This window comes from Toxotes jaculatrix, chromosome 19 (assembly GCF_017976425.1).
Source record: "Toxotes jaculatrix isolate fToxJac2 chromosome 19, fToxJac2.pri, whole genome shotgun sequence".
NCBI lineage: Eukaryota > Metazoa > Chordata > Actinopteri > Toxotidae > Toxotes > Toxotes jaculatrix.
The window spans coordinates 9,809,069-9,831,241 of NC_054412.1; the positions used below are offsets into that span (position 1 = coordinate 9,809,069).

The 22,173-nt window shown below is 40.4% G+C and overlaps 1 protein-coding gene across 2 annotated transcripts; it reads left to right on the forward strand.

Moving 5' to 3' along the window:
- The first annotated feature begins 12,348 nt into the window (after window positions 1-12,348).
- cmtr1 (cap methyltransferase 1) lies at window positions 12,349-22,010 on the forward strand. 2 transcript variants are annotated; one of them, XM_041064044.1, is made up of 24 exons: window positions 12,349-12,739; window positions 13,772-13,873; window positions 14,644-14,798; window positions 14,987-15,145; window positions 15,313-15,405; window positions 15,514-15,585; window positions 15,860-15,954; window positions 16,259-16,331; window positions 16,454-16,652; window positions 16,736-16,854; window positions 17,063-17,159; window positions 17,273-17,405; window positions 17,695-17,874; window positions 17,961-18,017; window positions 18,131-18,188; window positions 18,322-18,390; window positions 18,652-18,783; window positions 19,141-19,266; window positions 19,420-19,511; window positions 19,623-19,691; window positions 19,912-19,959; window positions 20,095-20,207; window positions 20,414-20,522; window positions 20,700-22,010. In XM_041064044.1, exons 2-24 carry the CDS (start codon window positions 13,777-13,779, stop codon window positions 20,833-20,835), a joined length of 2,481 nt encoding a protein of 826 aa, XP_040919978.1. In that variant the 5' UTR covers window positions 12,349-12,739; window positions 13,772-13,776; the 3' UTR covers window positions 20,836-22,010. The 2 variants fall into 2 exon arrangements, with proteins under 2 accessions (XP_040919978.1, XP_040919979.1); XM_041064045.1 differs by having other exon boundaries at window positions 12,349-12,525.
- The last annotated feature ends 163 nt before the right edge of the window (window positions 22,011-22,173 follow it).

The window sequence follows — 22,173 nt, forward strand, 5'->3', positions numbered from 1 at the left end:
TCTCATCTCTAGCCAATACAAACATTCAGCAAGGCTTTCGTGCAAAATAACGAAAATCTTTCACAGATTAAGAGAGATATTCTTGACACAAATTTTTTTAAATCACAAATACAGAGAGACACACTGGCACCACACAAAAAAAAAGAAACAATATAAATTTAGGGTCTGAATTTTTTGTTCAGTCATTGTTGAAACAATATGTGGAAGTACTAAGATGTACTATTTTGGTCAAAGGTCTTTTCTCATGACTTTTATCTCCCAAACTTCAAAATAAACCAAATGTTCTGAGATAAATTCTCCAGACAAAATCAGTTCTTCAGTACGTACTTGTCAAATCCTGTGTTTGGGAGAAGGTCTTTTGTTAATCTTATTATTGTTGTTTTTCTTAAAAAAAAAAAAAAGTGGATCTCATATTTACTGTACACAGAGGCTGTTTGTCATATCAAATAAAATCCAGTTCTGTATTTAATGTCCACTAGTGACAGGGTTTTATAACATCTTTCTCTCTCCCTCTCAGACACCTCTGACGCCAGGGGAAACAAATGACTCATTATGCTGGTGGGCTGACCTCTTAAAATAGCCACAGTTTAGCTCCGGTTAAGACCACTCACCTGATTCAAAGGTCCTTAAATTCCTGTTTCAATATCCACATTATACAGTAAGTCAGTTGTTAGATGTGTAAGACATTACAGGGAAAACCAAAAGAAACACACATACTCTGTTTTTGAGAATTTCATGTCTTTTCTGCCCAGGAAAGCAAACATTTTGAGACAGTGGTGTAGCAGTAAGCCAGACTCATAGTGAAAACAGTCACTGGTTTCTTAGCATAGATAAAAGATCCCAAAATAATCTCTTTCAATTTGTATTCATTCCATTCCATTCATTTCATTGTATTTGCTCTGTAACATTCATAAATAATTGCTTTTATGTTGTCTGCTGTCAGCTCTTCATTAGTGCCAGCTGACATAAGCCATGGCTGGCTGTTCGGACATCACCTGTCAATAGGGGGGGTCAGTGACCTTTGACACTGAAGGTCATCAGTGGGTCAACTGATCATTTGAGACCCTTTCTTGGACATGCATTCCCACAGTATCTCTACAGAGGTTATTTACAGTCATGGTGGCCATGGTAGCAAATCTGCATTCTTACATCAAACAATCAATCAGTCCTCTTAATTATCTTTGTCCTTACCGCAACCAGTTTTTACAAATTAGAAACCCTTATTTTATCAGTAGGACAGGCTGACATGTTGTCCTTCATACTGTTTGAGGAGGATGGATCATCCCCAAGATGCATTTACCATAGCCATACCAACTTTGTAAGAGCTCTGTCTGCTATAATGACAAATACCCTTTATACTGTAACAAAAACAGACAGCTGCCTTTGGAAATATATTTTGAGGAGTTTGTATGCTCATTATTTATTACATTTACATCACAGTTAAGTTCTGAGCACTTAGTACGCCTGACCTTACTTAATAAGGCATGTCCTCTTCCACCCAGCCAAAAAGCAAGAAGGAAATTGATAATGTGGGCCTAGTAACTGGAATCTACTGCTCAGTATAACAGTACAGTACAACTAGTAACCGATCACTAACTCATCTGTCATTGGGGGCTCACAGTTCATTTTTGCCATGTTTGTCCTGCTTAGCAACTATAACATGTCAAGGCATTCTGTATGTGTGTCAGTATGCACTGTATGTGTATTGTTGAGGAGCACATAAGTCACTCTTACATCAGCTGTCCTGATCATTGAGACAGCAGGTCAGGTCTGATGGGGTCAAACAGTCATAGTGAGACACAGCTGGGATTATCCGACCTGCTTCAAATGTCTCACACGGACACAGATGTACTGTACAGCTTACACTGCTGATCAAGGGATGAAGAGTGTCAGGATAGTTTTGTGCCTGTGCAGGGTGCTTAACTTCTTAAGCTCTTTTATTAATTGAGGTTCACCAAGATGGTAAAACAGTTATTACAACTACAATCAATATTTACACGAGCATCTTTCAGCTCATTGTTTTTCGTTTCACTGCCTACACCTTTTCTGTTTTGGTTCACTCTCGTCCCTCTCATAGCATCTTTTTCAGCCGCAGCTGCTTTCACTAAAGAAGCACTAAAACTCCACTGTACACCACTTGCTCAGCACCACAATACCGCAAGTCAATAACTAGCTGTCAAACATCTTGTAGCATTTAACAAACAAAAAGTTAAATATTTCCCTCTGAAATTGGTAGCGACCAAAAATAGAGCTAAAATAAAGTGAATATTGGACAGAAACACGACTCCAAATATACGAGACTGTTGCTCCATATTTGCTGGATGTGCACATTGGCAGTTGTTGCTGCTGTTAACTTCCAAATAGCATTTTAAAAGGTGATTTTATCAGTATTTGTCATGTATACAGCTTGTTTCTGCCCCCAAGTGGCAGATTTAATTAAATGCTGCTTAAAAAGTCAGTTAATCTTAAGTTAGTAGACATTTGTGAGGTTGCAGGTTTATTTAAATTCACCTACGAAAGATGAGGTCTTATTGGGTCTCTCTTTTTAACATGTTCCTGCCCATGACAGAAATCTCTAAATCCTGCCGTGGTTACACAGCAAATGGAAGGAGCCAACTGAGATTAACCATGACTCGCCAACTATCTGATGAGATTCAGATTCAGTCACAGGGTTCTCCTGCACAGGCCCACGGGACTGCATCAGAACTTGCTAGCCAAGAACAGAGATTAAAGCTTTAATTATGCTCACAGGCCAGCTCTCAAAGATGTCCCTCAGAGACTCTCTACTGGGTGTAGTGTTAATGAACAGTTGGTACCTGAAGAGTGACTCAAAAGTATAGCACTTTTCTTTTTGCTCTGTGAACATAATTCTGATGTAAAGTTAGATTTACGTTTAACATCAAAAATACATAACCAGGCAAGAAAGGTTAGAGTGATGAAAATATATTCCAGTAAATCATAAAATACATTTTTAGTAGGAAAAAGCAAGTTCCAACAGGAGATAGTTCACTGCAATTACAGATTGTCCTTAAACCTTCAAACATTTTTGCACAGCAATTTAGGGAAATATTAGACACTGCAGCACATAACTCTACAAATACAAGCCAAAGAATCATTATTATGAAGACTTTTCCCTCTCACAGTGCCTCCTGCTCAAAACTTTGTTTTACAAGGCTTTAACTTTTATTTAGTTTATTCACTTAAATTAGTTATGGTTCTGGGTGAATTCAAAAGATGCTCATCTTTTTTTCTTCCCTCCTTTCTTCTCTGTTTGCTTCTTAACAATGGCCCTGCCTGTTTTTAAGAGAAGAATTGTCAATAACAGAGGTAAGAAAAAGACTGCGAGACTAAGTCTTTGCAAAAAAAAAAAATGTCGAAAGTCAAACATAGAAACAGCGAGGACAAGGTAGTGGAAAAAGTAAAACATCTTGGGGGGTCTTAAAGCTGTAGAGCAGGTAGTTTGAGTGTTGGACACCTGTGAATTTCAAGTGCTGAATCATTAGTACAACTTTAGCACAAGAACTAGAGGAAAATGCGTGCTCTTTACCTCATGTAGTTGTGCTTCAAGTAGATATAACTTTTTTTTTCCATTGGTCCCTGAGGCAATTGCACAGAAAACTCAGTATAGCAGACAAAACATTTAGTAACTATAAGGAGCTTAACTTTAGCTTTTAGTTAAACTTGTAAAAAGAATATTTTATAATGTAATTGACTATTTAAGCTCAATATAAGCATCTGTTCACAGCAAGGTAATTTTCAGTCACACCTCATTTGCACAGCAGACTTAAAATAGATTTGTGTTTGGTAACAAGCTGCCAGGTAACATCACACATCCACACAGCTGCTGCTATTTCCCCTGTCAGCCCCTATAAATTAGCCCAGGACACAGCATACAGAAAAGTACATACATACAGTGACTGATATCATGAGTTGAAGTATCATATCTTTTAAACTGTATGCATGTATCTGCTCAAATCTGCATCTGTTTCCTTTGTGTGCGCATGATAGCGTATGTCTGTGTGAGCACGGAAAGGGCTGAAACAGATAATTAGCTCCTGTACACAGGAGGTGTTTTCATGAGCTCAAGGTAGAGAACACATTTAAAACAAGGTTAATCTCTTCCGCTGTTTACGAAGAGCGATTTAAAGGGAGGAAGAATATGCTGCGTCACTGAGGACACAGAAACGAACAGACAAATCCGCCAGGCTAAAAAAGGAAATGTGCTTTATCATGCCAATACATGTGTGTGCAAGTGTGTTTATCTTTCTGCTTGTGTGTATACGTGACAGACAGAACCACAGTCAAAGAAATGTGTTGCGTGTGGTTTTCCCTCTTTTCTCTTTATATTTATCGAGCCCAGTGCTTAAACCATGAATACCAAGTAAGATTACAAATACATTTTTCAAGATTTCTGGCCAAGACAACAACATAATGTAGATGAAATTATAGATAGAAAATAGAAAATAGTTATAGTTTTATAGTTATAGTAAAATAGTTTTGTCAGTCAGAAGACTGACAAAACATTTGGAGCAAACTTTCGACTCTTAAAAGTGATTTGACATCAGGACATATTTGTATGAGCCCTGAGAGAATATCCTCGCTATTTGCTTTCATCTCCTCTATAAGGAGGCCAAAGGTCAAGATATGCAACAAGAGGAGCCACCCCCAAGGGATTCAGTGTCTTGCTGAAGGACACTTTACTGAGGTGTTTACTTGCTACTTGCTAACATAGGAGCTTGAACCTGGGACTCTCCATCCATTAAGAAAGTGTTCACTGACATATGAGAACAATACATGTTTTCCCATGTTAGCCACAGCACGACCTCCTGCTGATCTAAAGCTCTTTGACTTTGGCCATATTGCCTCTACAGCTATGCAGAATGAACTCACTGTCACCTTCTTTACTCCACATGCATTCCTTCTATATTGTTTGGTTCATTTTTTTTAAAACAGATTGTTTAAGGTGTATTTGCGCTCTCAGCTTTTACTTGGCATTTATGGAGTGATTCTTCAGAACTGATTCACCTGAAGTAGCTGTTAACAGAGCCTAACACAGGTGAAGCTGTACATCATGCATAGCTATATCAGGCTACTCTTGGTATTTGCTCTCATTTGACACAGGTATCGTTCTGTAAGATTAGAATGTAAGAGACATAACACTGACAACTCCTCCAGGGACAGATACACTGCCTGAACACACATGAGCACTTGCACATTAACATACACACTCAGGCATTACTGAGCTGAAAATGTCTAAAAGAGCTTGTGGATATGTCCCTCGGTCCTTCTCATCCATCTCTTTGGTAGCAAAGACATTCAGCTCTTTGTTGTTGGCTGTAAGAGACGGTAACAAGAGACTCCTGAGGAGACAGCACTGAAACAGACACACAATGGACCACTGTGTGTGTGTGTGTGTGTGTGCATTTCGAGAGAGTAAAGGAGAGTAAGAAGTCTGTCTCTCCCTGTAACTCCTGACCGCTCTCCCTGAGGCTGGGAACCTGATAAAAAAGGCCAGACAAGCAGGTATGTTTCCCTGCACAAAAGACTTCTGACAACTACGGTGATGTTTGTTATGTTTGTTTGTTTCGTGTCCAACTAGTGGTCAAATCCATGTTCATCACTGTAGGTGTTGGGCACTCCCAGTATATTTCCACACCTTTTCTCCGTAAAGCTCAGCTCTTAAGCTTCCATTAAAATCCAGAGTGGCACAACTGACTGGCTCCTACTGGGACAGATTTGGGTTCGTTCCCAAAGCAGCTTAGATCTATAACTGGGTCAGAACTCTGAGTCTGACCTGTAGAGCAACTTGCTTGAACTGAGTCACAGTGAAGCAGCAAGAAAAACAAACCGTACGTTAGGAAAGCAAATTGATAACAAATCTCAGAAGAAGGAAGGAAAGTGAAAACCTGAAGGGAGTTTTAAAAAGAGTACCTCTTGCTCCTTAAAATATTTGTTTTGTTGATCATACTGCACCGCTTGTGGAGGCTTCAGTCAGGCCATTAGCAGTGGTTACATACAGTAAAGTTTGCCCATTTTTATACACTTATGGATAATGAAGAAGTGTGGGGAAATGGCTGAAATCTATGCTGACATCTAGTGCATGAAGGAGGTATTTCTTCTTTTATTATGTTACAGAAAGGTGTATTATTCTTCACAGTATTTTACAGAAAGTTGCAGGAGTCACATACCAAAGCCCCTGATTTTTTTTTTAATCTTAATTTTTTCTTATATACAGAATCATTCAAACATTAAAAAAAATACTCGTTCAAAGGTGCTTTGTTTCCCATTTAATATGCTTCAGGTCACAAAGGCAAACCTAAAGTATAATGCAATCACAACTCACAATAAAATCCACACGAAATACAAAATTGTAAAGTATCTCAGTACCCTTAGACTGCATAAACACATCTACGCAAGTCATTTATGCAACAAATGATATGAAAGCACCTCTGTGTTTTTGTAAGATCTAATTCACCTGTAATTAAACCACAAAACAAACTGAAGCAAAATAATGTGTATTAACACAATAAGGGCAAATATACTCAAGGTAGATTTTAACACACAAACCCAGATAGGATTCCTCTTTAAAGTAGTATTTGAGACATTTTATGCCTTTGTACCACAGTGATGACTAACAGTAAGACAACATGATACACAAGCTAAGCATGAAAAACTGCTAACATAGCCACAAAATATCGCTATATTGTTAGAAAACTGCTCTTCCATTATCTATATCATCCATCCATCCATCCATTTGTTCAATTGGAATCCCAGTCACAAGGTTGAATGGTATAAATAACCTCACTTCTTGTCATACTCTTACCTGTCTCCATTTCAGGGTGACTGACCCCTCTCATATGTAAGTATAAGCTGGTCTAAAAAAGACCACAGTATCCCAGAGGATCTGTGAGGGATCACTGTATCACTGCACTTGCCTTGTGACCTGTTTACGGGATAATCTTTTCTTATATATTCAAACTGTAGTCATAACCTTTCTTTGCTTAAACCAAGAGCTTATGACACAATCGTCTTTACAATTACTGTTTTAAATACTGATTTTCATTCCTCATTGGTGATACATTCACATGCTGTCAAAGTTATTTTTCCATCATACATCACTGTGCACAACAGATGTACAGCAACAAAAGTCTACCTATGTTAAGAGACCTTAGCGGTCATTCATCTACATTCATCTCGTCTGACAGTGGTGTGCAACTGGGAGAGATCCAGGTGGATTCACGTGTTTATCCAGGTGGTATCCAGGGTGGCTGACCTGGTTCCTTTGCCTGACAACAACACAGCAGCGCTGTGTGTCAATCCAGCTAGATGTCACCCAGTCCAGCTCACAACACAAGCTGGTAGCTATCCATGTCATTTTCTACTAATCTCATTCAGCATCAAAGTGATATGTACATGATTATGTACAAATTCTGTACACAAAAAAGTGCAAAGTAGCATTGTTCACATGACAGAAGTCACACATTTCTTATGTTTCTGTTTGTGGAGTATTTTCTCTGTGCATGCTCAGGAGCTGAGGGCAGCCAAACACATTGAGAGCAGTTCTTTATTTGTTCCTCTGGCGTTTTGTCACACGTACAATGAAGAGAGATATTGTAAAGTAAAAAACTCACGCTGTCAACTCCTGAATCAAAAATGAAATCAGACAAAAATATAAACGGCTTGAGTGTCTGATTTGAAGCTGCTTCTGATGTGATATATCTCTCTCTCTCGTTTCTGTCTTGTGCAATCTGACCAAAGAAATCCAAAAAGAGCAGGTCAAGACATCACAACACTGGCTGTCCTCCGAAAGGACCTGGGAGCTCTGTGTTACATCAGGGAAATTGCCAAAATGCCAGAGGAAAAGTAGTGATGATTAAAAGACTGAGGATTTTGGAAGAGATTTCTTGAGGCTCAGCTCAGCTGCATTTAGCAAAATGTCTTTAAAGACCACTGATGTATTTGAAAAATACTTAAGTTTAATACTTTAGACTGTGAATCAGTTTTTAGGGCCAGTTCTGACTGAATACTCCCATGGTAAGGCACGGGATATGGGGTACAGACTGTGGTTCAAGTGCAATATCAACCAAGTTCAGCCGAAACATCAAAAGCTGCCTTTCTGTGTCACTGCATATTAGTCACATACGAGAAAAACACTGCACTGTGCTTAAATGGAGAGGTAGTTTTCAACAGGGAGATTTTTCTTTTTCTCTTCACTTCACTAACAGAGCCTTAAGGCAATAGTCTTTTCATTTCAATCAATAAAATCATAATAAATCAAGAACAAGGATGACATTGAACTTGAACCACACATAAGGGATTATTAGCAGGGATGCACAGAGAAAAACTAAACAGAAACATGGAGCCTGCTAGTATTTCTTCCCTCAGTTTTTGTGGTCTTTCCGTGTTGCTATTAAACATTTTGGGAAATAATATGACATAATTATATGACAAAGCCTGGAAACAGAAGGGAAAAACTAGCCTGGGTCTGGCTGATAGTAACAAAATCCACCTACCAGCACTTTCACACTTTGCTGCCTGGAAATGACATTTCACCCTTTTATAAGGCCTAATGTGGCTTTTGACCACAAAACCTTGACCACTCTCAGCTCTGCTGGTTCCCTGGGAACCACTCAGGGCCAAAAGTGGTCCGTACAACCCTAACTTTATTTCCCAAAATGTTGAATTTTTGCCTTAAGTAAATGATGTGTGTTTGTGTCTTGAATCCATCTCATCTAAGCAGGTGACTCGACGGCTTGTAGTGCAGTGTGAGTTGGCGGGAGCTGTAGCCAGACATGCCAATCCCCATGAGACCCAGCAGGATGGCCATGCGTGGCATTGCAGGGCCCTCCCGGCTCTGCAGCACAGTCTGGGCTGCTTGAGTCTGAAAGAGAGAGCAGGGGTCACCACCACCACCACCCACGAAGCCCCGACAACCACAACTGGGCACGATCATCGCCAGCGACGATGACGACCAAGGGAAGGGGTCAGCAATGTTCCTCCTGGTTCTGGCTGCAGTGGAGTCCTTAAAAAGGTGACCCTGGTCACACACCTGTCTCATCCCAGCGATGGTCTTACCATAAGGGAAGAGCCGTGCTAGAATCTCCATTTTTATCAAGTGTCAATGTTTATTCAAGCAACTCATACAGTCCTCTGCAGGTTTGGAGACCTCTCAGAGTTTTCAGCCAATCCAAGACATGTCCTAAAGTCAGATATACATTCAGTTATTTTCTGAGCCCATCACCGTTATGTTCACTATCCACTGAAAACTATGGGTTTCCAAATTTGTGATTTGCACAGAAGGTATTACACTTTAAGTTTTGTTTACAGAAATGCTATAATAGCCATTTGTGTAATCCTGACCTATTTTGTCACAGAGTGAGAATTATCCAACATGAACTCTGCTGAGCAGAGACACAGATAATGAGGTTTGACACTGTCCAATTTTAAAACAAACACAAGCCGTACTGTAGGCTTCTAAATCCAGCTGCAGGTCTCTGAAATACCCACCAGGGTGATTGGGAACATGGATCTCATGCTAGTCCTCTGGAGATCCAATTAAAGGGCATTTACCTGACCCTGGGGAGCTAAGGCATCTCTGATTCAAATCCATTCAAAGAGAGGCTATAATAATCCTCCATTCTAAATCCCACCATGAACACACAGACAAGTGGGCACTTGTAAGTGTACAGTGATGAGTCAGTAGTGTTGGTTTAAAATAATCTTTCAAAGATTCAAAGTGATTTTTCAAGACAAATATAATTTATATTAATGTTGACCTTTCCTTCATGTTTGCATGAGATGGTTCAACTAAAACTAATTAAGTCTAATTAAGAGAAATCACACTCAGTTAGTTAAAATGCATCACCAACTTTTTCTAGAGCAGAGGGACATGTGCAGGGCCTGAACTCTAGATCTCAACAGTTGTTTGTTATCAGAGCCTCTAATGGAATTTGCACCACTCTTGTGCCACTGCAGATGTCCCTTGATGTCCAAGACTAATCATTAATCTATTTAAAGAAGAAAATCGCCCTGAAGCATCTTACGCACCTGGAGGTATCTAATATATCCAGGGGTCAGTCGAGGGATGCGAAAAAACATTGTTGTTGTTTTCTCCAGCGCTTCACAGCTGAGACCACAAAACCCCCTCTGCAACCAGCCCTCTGGGCTTTCTGCTAGGCAACTTTATCACTGTGAACCCCTTTGCTCCCTTGCTCGTTGTGTCTCTTTAGCCTCGCCTCTCTCCACCAGGCTGAGTGTGGCAGCAGCAGCAGCAGCAGCTCTCCCCTGTGTCCAAAGACACTCTCCCCACTCCCTCGCTCAGATAAACCAACACACACACCTGCACTGAGATGATCTCCCTTGAGGGAGTCCAGCCCCTAAAGGTAGCATATAAAGCCTTGGCTTCATTGCATAAGCTGGTCACATGGTGTTGGACTGTGTTTGTGTGTCTTTCATGTGTATGTGCATTTGTGTCAGTGGGGGATTAGCAGAGCCACTGGAGTTGTGGTGGATTAATACACCTGTGAGAGAAGTTCCAAGTCTACTGGCCACCAGTTATGTAGGGAAGAAACACATAACCCCATCAACGGATGACAAAGCAACGCTGTAATGACGTCTGCAGGGATCACAGAGGAGCAGTTTAACAATTAGGTACAATTAAAAGGCAAATCGCATTGCAGCAGTAGAACACAGGATTCTGGCACAGCTGTGTATAGTCACAATGGAAGCAAAAACACACACGAGTAGGGAGATATCCTCAGTCTGGAAGAACATATTGACACACTCATAGTCACATTCATATCTATGGACAAGCCACCTGACCTTGGTGTATTGTTGTTATTATTCACTTATTTATTAATGATTTGTTTTACCAGATAACTTTCATATATTCATTCTTTTTTCAAAGATGCATCAAGATTGAATCAATGAAACAACAAGAAGTTCATTTTAAAAGGTAACAAAAATATAATGTGAAATAAAAAATATTTACAGAACAAAACGATGAAGCAAAATAACTCAGTTACTTCCTGAGAGGGTGAAGCCTTCAGACATAACACCTGCCATCTAATACAGATTACAATATTCCAAAATTTAAAAAATTATGGTCAGGAAGCAAAGCTCAGCTGCTTCCTCTGGTTATATATGTGGTGCCACGAAAACAGGGAACACTGTTTCTTCTAAGAAGGATTTCAGACACTCATCAGTGAAGGCATGCAATGTACTGACAGCTTTCAAGCTGCATCACATAAGGAAGAACATTTACTGGAAACTTAATAGCCTTACAGTATCTACTGTACCTTGCTCAGTGCTCTCATTTTGAAAATGCACCATGGAAACTATAAATTAGCCTGTGGGAGCAAAATGATTTTCACCCAATGTGCAAACATTCTGGGGCTACAAATGTTATGCTGACATGTTCCTCAGTGCGCTTCTCTCTCACAGGAGAGCATAGAAACCTATTTTCCTAAACCACTGCAAAGTACCACTGGAAACAACCTAATAATTGTTTTGTCGGACAGCTCAGGATCCCTTAACTCACATGCCAGGAACGGATTAGCCCAATCTAACAGACGTGCAAGACTGATTAAAGGAAAATCTAATCACTTAATCAGTCAAAAAAAAAACAATGCAATTAAAGTTTTATGCAAATTAGTCTCAGTTTAGGTTATTCTTAGGACAAGAAAATACAAGTCCATTGAATGTCCCATTAAAACAAAGGCTTAAAGCTGTCTACACTCTCACACATCAGATTACTGTGTTCATGTCTGTGAGTTGTACTTATCAAGGCTTTTTTGAGCTGTATTTACAGTCTGGTTTATTTTCTTATTATCAGAGTTGTTTATTATTCTAATGGCATTTATTGGGTCAGAGCCGAATATTATACATGTAATACAAGACTTTTAGAATTAATTTTCTGTGTAGCAAAATAATGCTCTTTAAAATTACTTACCTTAAGAAGCAGGGGCCCCAATACCTGTCAGGTGGAGGGAAGATCCCGTGTTGCTGTTTAAGAACACAATTATTTTAGTCTTTTGAAAGTCACTTTTGTAGGACAGTCAAATTATCTACAATAATTATAAGTCATGCTGTTACTCATCCTTCAAACATTTTTTCTCTTTCTATCAACAACATAAAGGCACTGCATCTGCACATGACAATTATAATGCAGATATGAACCAGTGTAACGGGACGTAACCCAAGCTGATAACTTTCCGCAACTTCGATATGCAACGCTACTTTGACAAATTGCGTTCAATACATAAAGTACAACGAAAAAACACACAGGCACTTCTCTAGACAGACTTTACGTCACATGCATCATTACTGCGTGTCGGTAGATATAGGAGGACCCCAGAAAGCTCTAAAAACAGAACGCGGGCTAGTGTAAACTTCGAAAACTGTCAATTGAAAACCAACGCTTCCTTTTAAATAAAAGTCTAACAGGGAAATTTCGACACATATGTGGAATTAACGCTCTGTCGATGCTGTTCCACCACAGAAGAGCGAAGCTGTGCCTCTGAGCTGGTAAAAAACTAGCTGGCTAACACACCAAGCTAACAGCTAAAGCTGCTACAGCTGCGCAGTTTCGTTTCACAAAAAACTCCCAAACTGACTCTGATCAGCCAAGTCTCTTTACTTCACCCCTGTTTTACTACTAAAACATATTTTGGAGAGTGGCATGGGCCGACATTACCAAACTTTGATAGCTGACTGCTGCTAGCTACAAGAAAGTCAAGAGGTAACCGTTTAAATTTGCAGCGAGTTTGTGGGATTGTGAGAGTGTAACGTCTTAATCGTCAAGATGTGGCAACGTGGAGGAACAAGGCATTGCTTGTGAAAACCCTGTTATTTTAACAAGCCATACTTCTTTCATGAAAGTAATGTTAATGAAAATGAAAAGGTTGTAACTGGGGCTGTAGAGGACCAATTAAGGTGTTTGTTTATATGAGTTTACGTGAAGGCCTGTTGATGATATCAGTTTTTGATGACTGTGTTGCTCTACCCTACATTAGATATCATGACAGGGAATAAAAATCTCACACCCAAACATACAGATTCTTAAACTCCTGTTTTCGACCCCCAAAAGACACAAGAGAACGAAGCAAACTAGCATATTCAGTTATTACTTTTACCTGTTGTGTCCCCTCCTCTCCATTTTTCTTGTCTTCGTACATGTTAGTTCAACATTGGGCATTAATGTGCAAGCCACTAGAGCTGCAGCTGGCAGTTATTTTCATTATCAACAATTATTGAAAAACTATTTAAGACCTTATTTTGTTAAGGTCTAACAGCTAAAGCTGCAGTCCCAAAAATGTAAGCTTGAAGCGATGTCGTTAAACACACCAATGCTGCAATAAAATCTGGGAAAGTAAACGACACTTCTCATTTGAATCTTGCAAATGTTTGGTATTTTCACTTGTGGCTCTCTATAACTGGTGGGTAAATTTTCATATTCACTCCATTTACTCATCAGTTAATCGACTAATTCTTTAAGCTTTATAACTATTTGTCACAATGCCTTTGGCTTTCTCTCATACATGCATAATTGTCATGACAATTGCCGTCGTAGTTTAGTTCCCCCTTGTTGTTTGCTTGACTTGTACATGAATGTAGAATCTGCCGTTCTGCTCCATTTCATTTTATTACCTTAAGACTTGGCGGGGTATTTCTGTCACAGTCCTCGGTTTTCTTCCGTGTCCTCTGTGTGCTGTTGCGCCTCATCCATCAGACAGAGTATCTTGTTCTTATTGTCCTCTCTGCTCTGTTTCAGCCATAATGAAGCGAAGAGCCGAAGCAACGTCAGCGCCACCACAGGCGACAAAGAGGCGTCGCGATGACAGCAGCTCAGATGAGTCACAATTATCCAGACAAGGTATAGATATATTCATTTGCCCTCTCTATACAAAGTCTGTGATGATTAAGTAAAATTCACACTCAGGAGGAGTTTGGGCAACGGTGGCTTGATGAGAGGACACACCGTTTTCAGCTCTGCTACCTTTCTGCAAAATTTTAGCAGTACTCATTATGTGGGTATGACTGAAAGCGGTGATGCCTCTTTCGCAAAGGAAACCTGGTATAAACTCAACAAGCTCGTTCAGTCAAAGTTTAGTTCTGATGCTAACTGTGAAGATAGTGGAGCTAAGGCTAGCACACGAGAAGCCATGGCAGAGAAAAAAAAAAACACAGTGAGTCCACTGGTGGGGAAGAGCTGCATTCCTGTATTACATGACTGTATGGACAACCACTATGCAGTACACTAATTACATTGCTAAACCTTGTAATACATGTGAAAACCTGAGACCAATAAGTCTCCTAAAAATGGACTCAAAGATACTTTCTAAAATTTTGGCTCAAAAACTGGAAAGAATATTGCAAGATGTAATTGACAGTGACCAGAATGGATTAGGTAGACAAGGATCCCACACTGTCAGAGGAGTGTTGAATATTCCTCACAATCAAGAGAGAAAAGCAGACACTGTTTTATTTTCACTTTAGAGTTCAGTTGTTTGAACCAGCTTTGTTCCGTGTGAACTCTATCTGAGCTTGGCGTAATTTTAGAACTCAGTTCAGTACAAGATTGTAATGCTGACAAGTGTTTTTAGATGATTATAATGATCCTTGATGTTGTTTTGTGCTGTCCAGACTCTAGCCAAAATGACTCCCTCAGTGACCAGGATGATCACAGACCAGGGTTCTCCATGCCCTCCATATCATCCTTTGATGGCCAAGACACAGACTCCCCCACACAGAGCTCCTCCAAGTTCTCTATGTACAACAGTGTGTCACAGAAGCTCATGGTAATGTATCGAAAACCCCACTAACGCAAGATGTTGCACAGATAACAGTCTCAGAGCCTGTATTGCAGAATTTTTGATTTTATGTGTTGTAAGGTTTTGGTTAGTTTAATTTTTAAAAGTATTTCATAAGAAATACAGAGTCTCCGTCTTTTCCTAACTCCCTTGTCTCTTACCTCTTACATCTTTAGGCCAAGATGGGTTTCCGTGAAGGCGAGGGTCTGGGGAAGTTTGGCCAGGGACGCAAGGAGATTGTGGAGGCCTCTACCCAGCGAGGTAGAAGAGGTCTCGGCCTCACACTACAGGGCTTCCAGGGGGAGCTCAATGTAGATTGGCATGATGAACCAGAGGTACACAGCAGTAAATAACAAACATGTAGTTTTTAGCAGAAGTGTTTTGAACTGATGTTATGATTTTAGGTTTGAAATACCCTGTGGGAATGAAGCAACTGTCAGTTATACCTGTTGACACGATCTTTGTTTCCTTTGTCTCCTTTTTTCGTTGTTTGTCTGTCCAGCCCAGCGCAATAGAGAATGTAGAATGGTTCCCAGAATGCACCACAGAGATTCCAGATGCAGATGAGCTGAGGGACTGGATGGTTCTGGGAGATGTAAATAAATAAAAAACATGGACATATATATATAATAGGTACATAACTCCACACTCTTTTGCTAGATACATATTTTGTTGTTGAATTCTTATTTTCGACTGCTCACAGAGAAAACTTAAGATTGAGGATGAGACAGAGTTTTGCACTGAAGATCTCCTGCACACTCTTCTAAGGTGCAAGGTGAGTTATAACGTAAAACATCTATACATAGAATAACAGAATTTATATTAAGATTCCTCTGCGGTTAATGTTGACGAAAAGATTGATTTCTAATTAAATCATTAAAAATAACTTTAGGTCTACAGTTTAATGGTGAGTGGTAGTAACAAATACATTTTCTCTACATGAAGCTTGGTGAATTACCTTCTATGCTTGATAGACCCAAATCACAATACAGTACTCAAATATTATATAATATTTATATATGTAACCACTGTGTCTGTTTGATCTTCAGACAGTATTTGATAACCTGGAGGGCGAGGAGATGAGGCGAGCTCGGACACGCTCCAACCCTTACGAGACAATCAGAGGAGGTATCTTCCTCAACAGGTCAGTCTTTAGGCAGTTACCACGAGTTGGACAAATGAATAATGTGGATAATATTGTATAAAACATTTGCTATTTTAGAGTTTTATGAAGTTAATTTTCATCTACAGAGAGGCAACAAGAACTATAATGGATTATTGTAGATTATATTGCATATTGTGCGGTTGTTGTTATTCGTAGTAGTTGATGCCAGATAAATAACATGCAGCAGTTCACTTTGAATTTTCACACGGTTTAATGAGTACTCCGTGGAGTACCAGCCCTTTAAATATAATGACAAGCTGTTTTATTTGTTTTCCGTGTTTAGAGCAGCTATGAAAATGGCCAACATCGACTACTGCTTCGACCATATGTTCACCAACCCAAAGGATTCACAAGGGGTGAGTGGGTCAAAGTAATGGCCGATATGTGTTGCGCTGAACTTTGGTTGGATCGGAACACACAGGCCCATATAAACAGATGGTGAGACCAACTGATGTCTCTGCCCACTCTCATTATGTAGAAACCTCTGACAAAGGACCGCGAGGGGGAGCTGCTGTACTTCGGTGACGTCTGTGCGGGGCCTGGAGGCTTTTCAGAGTACATACTGTGGAAGAGACGCTGGCATGCCAAGGGTTTTGGCATGACACTGAAAGGACCCTGTGACTTCAAACTGGAAGATTTCTATGCAGCGCCAAGCGAGCTGTTCGAGCCTTACTACGGTGCGTTAACAAAACCCGCACATCAACAGCCAGGAGATGTCTGATGAATGATTCAGTGAAAGCTTGACCTATGTGTGTCCCAGGTGAGGGAGGGGTGGACGGGGATGGTGACATCACTCGGCCAGAAAACGTGACTGCCTTTCGAAACTTTGTCCTGGAGAGTACAGAAAGAAGAGGGCTTCACTTCCTCATGGCAGATGGGGTGAGACTATTCCACATACTCCACATGTTTTTTTGCTGCCACTACTCTGCTTCAAAACATGCAAAAAATCAAAATTTTATGTATGAAATGGAGGATGAGTTTACAGCTGAAGGTACAATGATGCAGATTCCTGCCATTTGTGGGATAAACTGAGATTTGTAGTTGTCTCTGTTTGTTTATTGAACCAGTTTTGATCTGTCTCTGATAGGGTTTCTCTGTGGAAGGCCAGGAAAACATCCAGGAGATCCTGAGCAAACAGCTGCTGCTCTGTCAGTTCCTCACTGCCCTCTCTACACTCAGGACAGGTATGAGTATGCATGAATTAGTGAGCCATGAAGTCACGCTGCATACCTGTTCATCAGTGGTTCCTATCTGAAACTCTATTCAACTGTCCTGATGTTTCTGAATTCTTTTCCAGGTGGCCATTTTGTCTGTAAGACTTTTGACCTCTTTACTCCCTTCAGCGTGGGTTTGATCTACCTGCTCTACCTCTGCTTCGACAGGATCTGTCTCTTTAAACCCGTCACCAGCAGGCCTGCCAACTCTGAAAGGTGGGACAGTGTCTATGTGGGAATGCATCTTATTTTATTTAAGGACAACCCATCAGAATACTGACATTGTATCTGCATGTCATGTATTTGGTACCAGTCTCAGAGTTTTGTCCTACATGAGGAAAATATTTCTTCATCAGTAACCGTACACAAAGTTATAAATTAATAAAACAGTCTCAATTAGAATCAATAGGACAGTATTCCCTGTTTTGATTTAGACTAATAGAAGAGAATTTGTGCAGAAGACTCCTGCCTCTGTTAATCTCCTTCCACTCACTGCCACCCGCAGGTACATAGTGTGCCGCGGTCTGAAGCCCGGTTCTGAGGCTGTCAGGGAGTACATGTTCAAAGTCAACCTGAAACTGAACCAGCTGAGGAACACAGATAGAGATGTTACAGATGTGGTTCCCCTGGGCATCGTCAAGGACGACACTGATTTCTATCAGTTTATGGTCAACTCCAATGAGAGGTAGAGACTCGCAATATTCAGAAAGGCCCTTATCGTTTCATTTCAAACTGACTGACTGACAGAAATTGAATTATGTCTCACTGCAGCCACTGTGCAGTCCAGATTAAGGCCTTGGCGAAGATCCACGCTTATGTCATGGACCCGTGAGTTAACCTTTCTTTTGCCAATTCATTTATCTCTACCCCAGCAGAGGTGTATGCATGTAATGGTGTTTATGTGTGGAACTAACTGTGTGACACTGCGTTGATGTCTCTAGGAAACTGTCAGAGACGAGGCAAGCCGACATCAGGAAGGAGTGTCTGAAACTCTGGGGTGTGAGTGGAGATATTTCTACTACGCTGAAGTCGGGCTAGAACAGATCCAATATGAATAATAGAGTTTTAGTTTAATAATGCAGTTTCATTCTGCTGCTCCACCCCTAAATACTATTTTTTGGTCTATTTCCAGGTCCCAGACAAGGCCAGGGTGGCTCCTGCTTCCTCAGACCCAAAGTCAAAATTCTATGAGCTGATTAAGGTCAGTTAATAAACTTGGGATTAAAGGAACCCTCACTGGAATTATACGGTGCTGAAAAATGTGCTACCAGGATGTACATCTGAGACCAACTGCATCCTGCAAGCAGATGTCTTGTTCAGTCTGCACTTTGAACTTTTCATACAGACCTATAAATAAATAGATAGATAGATAGAAAAGTACTGTTTAGTTGGGGCTCATTTAAAATGTTGAATTTGTCTCTGCTCTCCATCCCTAATTCTCCCTGTGTCTGCGGCACCACAGAGTTCCGATGTGGAGTCGTTCCAGTGCAAGCTCACGCCTCTCAACTCCAGCACGCTCGAGAAGTTGCGTCACATCCTGGACCACAGGTGCATTGTGGCAGGTGGAGAGCAGATCTTTCTTCTAGCACTAGGGGTGAGTCGGAAGAGATCTTGAACTTGTGTTTGTAAAGTAGTCTCTTTTTCCACACAACTTGCACAGTTCTCTTTAAGTACCAGGAAGGAATAATTTATCTTTTTCACGATTTTCCTCATTTGATGTTTTCTGGCATCCTTTCGCTCTGCTCCCGTCAGTGCGTTATTGTTGTTTCCATTTCGTCTTGAAAAGATTAAACCAAAGAGCCGACAGGCAGATCCACACATCTCTAATGTTCTCTTTTTAGGACGGTTGTGACTGCCAGGGAGGCTTTACTGTTTCTGTGCATGATAACCTGTGTTTGAACCCATTTTCATCTTCTTATCTGCTCTCTCCATTTCCTCTTAACTTGTGTAGAAGTCTCAGCAATACACATGGGATGGGAAGATGCCTGTGCGCTGGAGGAAACTGGAGAATTTCAAGCTAGAGCTGCCAAGAGACACACTTCTGAGTGTGGAGATCGTCCAAGAGCTGAAGGGCGAGGTGAGAGGAAGGAGTGGAGAGTTTAAGGGCTAAGCAGATGAAATATAGGAGCCAGCACGTCAAACTCACTATGATTGGCTCCATCCTGTGAAAAAAATGGAGGTTATTATTTAAGCAATAACAAAATGGAATGTGTGTATATTTGGCCTATAGGGAAAAGCTCAGCGGAGAATCAACGCAGTTCACGTAATGGATGCACTGATAATCAACGGCACTGATGTGAGAGATCAGCACTTCAACCAACGGTAGGACAGTGTCACCTGTGTTCTGCATCAAACCGTTTCAACAGAGACAGAGTTATACTTACAGTTCATTGTACTTACCAGTTTTCCATATTTTCATTTTTCCATTTTCAGGATTCAGATGGCTGAGAAGTTTGTGAAGGCAGTGGCCAAACCAAGCAGACCAGACATGAACCCTATCAGGTATTCATTTAAATGAATTTAAATGATTTCATAAACCACAGATAGTCAACAAGCCGGTATGATGTTAAAATCAAACAGTTACAATTCTGACAGCAGCTGCCAACAAACGCTGCTGTACTAACAGTGTTAAATACAGTAGACAAAGCAAAAATGTGAATTATTTGCTGTTGCATTAAATTGCCATGATATTTAAATTTAACATCTGCCTTTTCCCAAACAGAGTGAAGGAGGTGTACAGGCTGGAGGAAATGGAGAAAATCTTTGTCAGGTAAGAAAACACAGGTCTCTCATTAGCCAGCATCAGTTTCAAATAATTATCTTCTAAATGTTGAGGTATTCCTTCTTTTTTTTTCCAAGAAAAATAAACATTTTAATCTGTCATTTTCTGCTTTTCCTCATCCAGACTAGAGATGAAGATAACAAAGAGTTCAGGAGGAGTCCCGCGTCTTTCCTACACCGGCAGAGATGACCGACACTTCCTTCCCACAGGCCTTTACATCATTAAGACTGTCAATGGTTTGTGTGTGTGCTGCTGCTGCTGCTGCTCAGTGTCAAAAAACAACACTTAAATTTCTCTTGGCTGTTGCAACTACATTTTGTTTCAGCTACATCAAAGTCTCTACAGACCTGTGAATGAAATAGTTTGAGTGACTGTGTGTAAAGCCATGGACTTGTGGTTTTTAATGCTTTTACTAAAAATGTGCTAAATCTGCACCTTTCAGAGCCGTGGACGATGGCGTACAGTAAGAACTCCAAGATGAAGTTCTTTTATAATAAGATAACCAAGGAGTCCACCTATGAAATGCCACCAAACTCTGCTGCTCCCTTCCAGTAAGTACTGCCCTCTCTATTTATATCACATGAACATTTGTATTGACTCACTTATTGTATCAGAAATTGTCTGGTCTGTGGGTGGTAAGTGATGGTGGGAGGATAGTTTATAACATAACCTTTAAATACCTTTCGGTAGTTGCGATGACTGAACGGTGTCCTGTCGTTGTCTTTCAGTGTCTGCCACTCTGAGCGTCTCTTCTGGGCTTGGGTGGACGGGGTCATAGTTCACGATTCCCAGACCCGGATGGATCCTGAAAAGCTTTCGAAAGAAAGTGTGTTGTCCTTCATCCACCAGCATTACACACCCTGAAATACTCACAGGGCCCAGAACTCCACCAGCTGCAACCTGAATACAGAATGCACTAAATCATAGAGGACATAGAGCCTCAGGAAATGTTATAATGCAGCTTATTAATTAATATTTTTCTGCCAGTGAAAGAAGGATTATCAAAAATACTTTACAGCTAATTGATGTTTTAATTAATCCCTGTTAATATCAATTAATAAGCTGCCTGCTGCTAGGTCCTCTAGCTCCTCTGTATTATGTTGCGTAGAGAACTTCTCAGAATTACGCCGGTTGTAACTGGAGCTCTGGAGCAGAAAGTGATGAATTGTTTGCTGCTATCTGCAGCGGTGACATCTGGACACCTTGAAAGCAACAGACATTTGACAAACCACTCTGTCTCTCTGCCTTTTCCACTGCCCTTGGCTCTATGAATTGTAATAAGTGAGACTCACCTCATAGGACAATATGAAGACAGAAAGCTGCTGCCATTGTCTCTACATTGAATTGCATGTCCCTGTAGATCCAGTTTTTATGGTTCCTTAGTCCACGTCGTGCTTGTGTGTTTGCATATGTCACAGTAACAATGATAGATAGGGTTAAACTATGCATCCATATCTGTAAACGCAGTCTTGCTTGCCTCGCTTTACATCTGCTTTAAATGCAGCTGCTCCTCTTTTTGTGTCTGTAGAGACAAACATCTGTTTGCCAGCCTTACACAAAAACAGGCTCCTTGTTCCTGCGCCTGCAGATCTGTACCCGAAGCTTAAATACGTCAGTCATATTCTGAATTATCCTCAGCATCATTTCAACATTCATATCAGTTACAGATGTAGCAGCTTTCTCCCGTTCATACCTGATATATCATGGAGTGTGTTTTGAAAATCAGGAAGTTAGGTTTGTTTCTCCCCTGACACCTCTTTGTGATTGTGCCTAATATTGCCTGGGCTGTGCGTTTCTTAAAAGCTGTAAATGGGTTTTTTTTTTTCTTGTAAAGTTACCTGTCAATCATTTGATGTAAATAGTAGTGTAGTAAATAAATGGGAGATGCTTATCCCAGAACGTGCTCTCTGCTGCCTGGTGTTTATTATAAAGTTTAGATTATTGTTTGAGTAATGATCACCACTGATGGATTAACCTGCTTCCCGCCAAGTACAGTGCAAAGAGCAGCTTCAGATCTACGAACCAACTACTATTGCTGTACTACGGTTTCTGTTAAGTCATTAAATTACAATATTTTACCAATAAAAATCATTTCTGGTCTAACCAGACATTGTTTTTCTCTTCATATATCAATATTTCCTGCATCATTTTATAACATGAGCGAGGGGGAGTTCAAATTCACCCAAAACTGAGTGTAAATGA

Coding starts and splice junctions, on each gene's coding strand:
- cmtr1 (XM_041064044.1), top strand. CDS start 13,777: ATGAAGCGAAGAGCCGAAGCAACGTCAGCGCCACCACAGGCGACAAAG. Junction 15,586..15,859: donor ACACTCTTCTAAGGTGCAAG/GTGAGTTATAAC, acceptor TTTGATCTTCAG/ACAGTATTTGATAACCTGGA. Junction 16,332..16,453: donor ACCCAAAGGATTCACAAGGG/GTGAGTGGGTCA, acceptor CTCATTATGTAG/AAACCTCTGACAAAGGACCG.